Raw genomic sequence first — 6628 nt, 5'->3', positions numbered from 1 at the left:
CCCCCCAACTGTCTCCCCTGCTGTCCTGCTCACCCCCATCTTCCCTCCCCACTGGCCTGCTAGCACCCCAACTGCCCCTCTGCTGGCCTGCTCACTCCAAACTTCCCCTCTAGCTGTCCTGATCACCTCCAACTGACCCCCACTGATGGCCTGCTTACCCCTTACTGGCCCCCCTGCTTGTCTGCTTACCCCCAACGGCCCTGCCCCCCACCAGCCTGATCACCCACAACTGCCCTCCCCTCTTGGCCTCTAACCGCCTCTACCTCAGCCCCGACACCATGGCTTTGTCCAGAAGAACATCTGGAAGGTCTCCTGGAAGTTCTCCCAGTCTAATTAGCATATTACTCTTTTTTATTAGTATAGATGGTGCTGTGGAAGCAGCATGGCTATGGAACAGCTCGGTTGTGCTGCACCACAACTACAGAACAACCCTGGGCCAGGCAGCCCTGGACCAGGCCCCTCTCTAGCTAGACAGCTCTGCCTTCAGGGAACATTTTTGGGTGTTTCAGCTCTGCCAGGGAGATACAGTCTTCAGTCTTAGGTGATAAGGGAAAGTGCTGGGGAGCCACAAGGAAGCTGGTCTATATGGACAGGAGTCCCCACCCTTGGCCTCTGATTGCATTGTCCTCATGCAGATGAGGGCTCCAAATCCTCAAAATTTGATTGATCCAAAAGGCACTGTCCTGATTGGTCAGAATGGAGCGACTCTAATTGGCTGGAGCTGTGCAGCTCTTATTGGATGGGGAAAGCCTCAGTCCTATTGGTTGAAGTGGGATTCCAGAAACTCCTTTATGAGGGCCAGCTCAGATGACAGAAACACAGCTGCAGGCAGGTATTTCAGCATAGCTTCTCTGTGAAAGTGCAGTTGGCATTAGAAGCCTCTGTGTACAAATGGCTGCTAGGCTCTGCTTTTTATAATTTGAGCCCAGTTAGCAACCAGGAGCCCTTAGTAACTCCCCCGCCCCCCCCCAATTCACATTTACATAAAAAACTATTGTATTGCATTATTTTCTTGCTCAAGAACCTCTAATCATCCCTCATTGCCTATAGATTAAAGCCTAGAATTTGACACATTCATAGAATAATAATCTTATGAAATGTCTCTTATGTATCCCTTCTTACATGTGTTATTTTCTCTACTCACTCTGGTTTTAAACTTATCTGTGTTGAAAACGATGTCTAATTTCTTCCTGAATCCCACCCCACCAAGTTATGGTGCCTATTCACTTGCACTTATTTCATGTTATTTTTCCTAAGGCCACACTTTTGTTAACTTTTATTGAGGTATAGTGATAATAATTGAGGTATGAGAATAATAGTATTGTCCTTGACCACTTTCCAGTCATTATTGTATTTTTTTCTGGAAATTTATTTCTGTGTTTGAGTACTAATTGTGTTTAGTAATAACAAGGTTCATGAATTTTTATTTTACAGAAGCCTTTCTAATTTTAAGCCAGATTTCAGTTAAAAGCTTTCCTGATCAGATTGTAAAACTTCCCACTGAGAACATATTTTTCAGGCTTTGTGATGTGTAATTTCTTCCCACCATCTTCATAGCCAATTGTTAGTCACAGATGGAAATACTACATGTGCTTTCCATTACCTTCTTAGGACAAGCTACCGGAGAAGTGATCTAGGTAACTTTTGGTGTTCCTTTATCAAAATCAGAAGAAATGGGTATGATGAGTGTTAGACATTGGCAACCCCCACATGCCTTCCCTTGCAGGTAGCTGTGCAAGACCAAGACCCTCTTTTCCTCTTCAGAGGGTAAAAGTCTTGGGAGTATCTCTCTGTCTCCTATTCATAGTAAAAATAAACAAACAAAACAACATATTAAAGCTGCTGCCTTTTACATTTGAAGCTGGAAACCTTCAGAAGGCCTTTATTCTCTAGTCCTACACTCATAGTTAGGGCCCAATCTGCTGTGTGTAGGTAGTTTTGATCAGCATACTGGGTTAAAACTTTTTCAAACTAGGATTCCTTTAGGTTTATCCCATCATTTTCTGTTGTGACACATTGAGACGGGTTTGTTTCCTTCCTTAGTCTTATTTGTCCTGTTTCTTCTTGGCTCTGGAAAGTGATTTTGAGTTATCTCCATTTTGTAATTTTATTTTCTTTCTACATTATTTCTTCAATTCTGTTAGAGAATTTTTAACCTTTTCTAAGAAACCACCACTGATTGTTATTTCACATTATCTCCTTAATAACATTGTAAAGTGAATAAACATGTGATTGATGGGTGCCTCAGCTAGAAGTGTCAGCAGGACCTTCCTACACAGTCTTGGTGGACTCACCTCTGTCTCCGTTTCTACCAGCTGTCTTTTGTGGTCATGACAGAGTTTCTTTCCAGTATTTAGTTGCCATTATGCCCATGTTTGAGTTCATATTTCAGTAAAGGTGCTTTAATTTGAAGGCTGTGTGTAGTATCAACACTTTGAGCAAACTGAAAAGCAGCACATCTATATATTTCTGCATTTAATTTCCCACGGAATTGAACCCTGTCTCCTGACCTGTTTGCCTGGTTTGTTTGCTACTTGTTATTCTGTGTTGTTGATGTTTACATGTCAGGTTCTTATTAAAACAATTTCTTGTGTGGGGAGTGAGTGAATTTTACCTGCCTGGATTAAGAAAAATACGAATTCAGAACATTTAAAAGTAGATATAGACCATCCCTCAGCTATATAGAGGACCATGCTTTTATTTATCTGACAGCCTAGTTTTCTAGAATTGAACTTAAAAGTAGATTTTAATTTATCGCAATAAAGTGACACGACCTTCCTAGCACTATTGTCTGTCCAGGAGCTATGCATATTTGCATATAAGTTCATTGGCTAATCTCTTCCTGCGCCCATCCTCCTTCCCTCTGAAATATGTCAGTCTGTTGCATGCTTCAATGTCTCTGAATCTTACCATTTGTGGCAGCATGGAGGGACCTGGAGAGTATTATGCTAAGTGAAATAAGCCATTCAGAGAAAGACAAGTATCACATGATCTCACTCACATGTGGAATCTAATGAACAAAATAAATTAATAAAATTATTGTAAATGTAAACTGCCTTTAAAAGTTTTATCAGCCCTAGCCGGTTTGGTTCAGTGGATAGAGTGTCAGCCTGAGAACCAAAAGGTCCTAGGTTCAATTCTGATCAAGGGCACATACCTTGGTTGCAGGCTTCTCCCTGGTCCGTGCCCTGATCAGGGCCCATACAGGAGACAACCAATCAATGTGTTTCTCTCACATCGATGTTTCTTTCCGTCTTTCCCTCTTCCACTCTCCCTAAAAATCAATGGGAAAATATTCTTGGGAAAGGATTAACAACAACAACAAAAATGTATTTGAAAATACCATAAAACATAGTCCCCCCCCACCCCCCAATTTATTTCTCTAATGAAGTTAAACAAAATTTCAGTGTCTTTTAAAATCTTAGCCTGGCCAGCCTGGGCTCCATTATTGAGCATTGACCTATGAACCAGGAGGTCATGGTTCCCATCAGGGCACATGCCTGGGTTGTGGGGCTGGCTGGATCCCAGTGTGGGCGTGCAGGAAGTAGCCGAACAATGACTCTCTCTCATCATTGATGTTTCTATCTCTCTCTCCCTTCCTCTATGAAATCAATAAAAATATATTTTTAAAAAATAAAATGTTACTCATTTAGAAGACATGTTACGGTGAGTTCAATGTATATGAGAATTGAATTATACCATTTTTCCTTTGGAATGGGAAAGTGTTTTTTATCTGGTGTAGTATAATGGGATACTCTCCATATTTTAAGTCAAGTTTTAGGTTAAGGGAAAACAGTCATTTAAATACTGTAGTGAGTTGTTTTTAAATTGGGATTACATTTATTTTTTAGGGTTTGTTTTTGTTTTTTATCACAAGGAGTTCTGAACATGCCGGATTTGAACTTTCTCATGTAGTAATTCTCAGACTAGAGAATCCTGTCCTGTTTCTGGCTTGATTGAGTGTTGCGTTGTATTTTTAGTAACAGTCCTAACTCAGTAGCTATGTAAGCTGGAGGGAAGATGGAGTCACGGGGTAAACTGGGCTTGCTTCCCACAGGGAGGCTGGGATTGAGCAGGAAGGAAGGCCTGCTTGTCTGCCCTGGTGCAACTATGTCTGAGTAGGCAGCAGGCGACACAATGTCTCTGTTGTACAGAGTAACTTTCTCAGCCAGTGCTCAGATCTGTGAGGAAACAGTGTTCCGGTAAGTGCAGGAGAAGCTTGGTGTTTCAAAGAGATTCTTTTCGTGTTTTTGTGGCACTTGGATATCAGGGAGTGTACTGTTTGTTGCTACAAAGGGCTGGCTTTGTTTTCAGTGGCATTTTAGACGTTTCGGACAGCCTCTCCTGCAGGCAGATTGAAGAAGCGTCTTTCTAAAACTGTGAACTTAATTACAAATATAGGATTTGTTTGTGATGAAGAGTTAATTTGAGCTTTTTGAAATTAGGAATATTGTGACATTCATTTTAAGGAATGAATTCCATACTAGCCTTAAATACTTTTTCTTGTCACTTTATTCTGAAGTCAGAACCAACTAGTGACAATGATGAAAACCACTTAAAACTGGTGTTTAAGACGTATAATGCTGATTTCAAATATCATTTGCTGTTTTGAAACAGTGGGACCATTAATTATTACTTTTAGTGACTGTGATAGGAAAGTTTTATAATTTACTTTAGTTTTGGATGATATAAACTTAATTGTTACCAAAAGAACTAGTTTTTTTTTTTTTTTTTTTCTGGAAATCTTGATTTTGTGATTAGCTAACATAAATGATTGGTATTTTTTAGAATTTTATATTTTCAGCAGCAATTAATGATCAAGCTCTAAGTAGTTAACTTTTGTAGCGTATGTACATGTTTATAGTGTTTTGCTTTTGAATCTGCCTAGTGGAGTGTGACAATATGAATCGCTTTGATCGATCAGACAGAAATGTTCGGCAGTCTCAGGAAGGATTTTGGAAAAGGTCACCCCAGAGGTGGAGTGGACAGGAACATTACCCCCTCAGTCATCCTGACCGCTATCATCACCATGGAAAAAGTGACTTGAGCAGGTGAGTCTAATTTTTTATCCTCTTGTTAATTGTGAGTCATAAGTTCCCCTTTATTCTCCCCTCCTTCCCCTCAAAAACCTTTTTCTTTTTTTTTCTTTTTTTTGGCCTGGTCTTTTTTTTTGGTGCGGCAAAAAATATTTCAAGTTATATGTAGTGCTAATTGGAATAATATGTCTAATTTTTTCCTTTTGACCCAAATCTTTGTTCAACTTTATCATGAATATTAATATTTTATTTATGTCTGCTATTTGGAATTTAAGTTTTGTTGTGATTTTTCTAGTTCTCCTTTGGGAATGATTAAATGTTGACTTTGTTAAAGTTTATTATTTTTTAAATACTAATGTAAAATTACTGCCAAGTGACTTGTCTTCTTTTGTGCATATAAATTGAAATTAAAAAATTTCTCAAGTACTGCTAGAAACAAAGAAAGGTACTTTACAATGCTAGAATTCTTTTTCTTTTTGAAGCATAGCATAGTCTTTAATTTGATCAGACCTTGTGTATGATGTGTCTTTATAATCATTCAAGCCTGGCCCTGCACATGTTAGCTTTGTGAACTTAGGTAAATTATTTAACCCCTCTCCACTTCCGTTTATCATTTGTAGACTTTATAATACCTTTTTTCTCACTGTTCAAAAATCAGGTTAAAAGTGCCTGGAGTAGTATCTGGCTTATATTAAGCACCCAGTAGTAGTTGTTAAATTTTTTTCAGCCACCTTATGACCATTTCTCTCAATATTTTAAGGCATAAAATACAACACTCTCTCATCTTGTTCCATTTGGATTTGAGGTCATTTTTGAGCCAATTTATAATACAAATAATAAAATTGGGATAAAGAAATAGTGGCAGGGAAACACATGGCCTCATATAGTTCTTGAAGTAAGAAAAAGTTGGCTCTAATTCCTTGAGGCAAATGCAAAGAATAAAACATGATCTATTATAAGAGTTCCAGGTACATAAGACAAAGGACACATTTCTCCTGAATTGATTGGCTTTTATTTTTTTATTATTTTATTTATTTTTACAGTGTATTGATTTTTTTTAAATTTTATTTTCTTGTTTATAGTATTACAGGTAGTAGTACAAATGTCTCCTTTTTTGCCCCATTGACCTCACCCCGGCCTCCCCAACCCCCCTGCACATGCCCTTATCACCACGCCCCAGTTTCTTGTGCATGCATACCCCCACCACCCCTGCCAACACTCCCCAGCCTACCCACTGTAATTTGACAGTCTGTTCCATGCTTCTCTGCCTCTGTATCTATCTTTTAGTTCATTAGGTTATAATGTTCTTTATTATCCATAAATGAGTGAGATCATGTGGTGTTTTTCTTTCACTTCCTGGCTTATTTCACTTAGCATAATGCTCTCCAGTTCCATCCATGCTGCTGCAAATGGCAAGAGTTCCTTTTTTTTTACCGCAGCATAGTATTCCATTGTGTAGATGTACCACAGTTTTCTAATCCACTCATCTGCCGATGGGCACTCAGGCTGTTTCCAAATCTCAGCCATGATGAATTGTGCTGCTATGAACATAGGGGTGCATATATCCTTTCTGATTGGTGTTTCTGGTTTCT

At 39.1% G+C, this 6628-nt stretch overlaps 1 protein-coding gene across 4 annotated transcripts in view; it reads left to right on the top strand.

Annotated features, from left to right (window-relative positions):
* CCSER2 (coiled-coil serine rich protein 2) overlaps window positions 1-6628 on the top strand; it is a 185112-nt gene that overhangs the window by 71887 nt on the left and 106597 nt on the right. For 2 of the 4 annotated variants that reach the window (XM_006767912.2, XM_015566671.1), the window contains one exon: window positions 4889-5051. In XM_006767912.2, the coding sequence (XP_006767975.1) occupies window positions 4889-5051 (163 nt within the window). Of the gene's footprint in view, window positions 1-4099; window positions 4203-4888; window positions 5052-6628 lie in introns of those variants that run through there. The other 2 variants (XM_006767916.2, XM_006767913.2) reach the window with 2 other exon arrangements.

This window comes from Myotis davidii, unplaced genomic scaffold (assembly GCF_000327345.1).
Source record: "Myotis davidii unplaced genomic scaffold, ASM32734v1 scaffold642, whole genome shotgun sequence".
Taxonomy (NCBI): Eukaryota; Metazoa; Chordata; class Mammalia; order Chiroptera; family Vespertilionidae; genus Myotis; species Myotis davidii.
The sequence above is the reverse complement of the archived record's forward strand: the minus strand, read 5'-3'. Positions and strand labels throughout refer to the sequence as shown.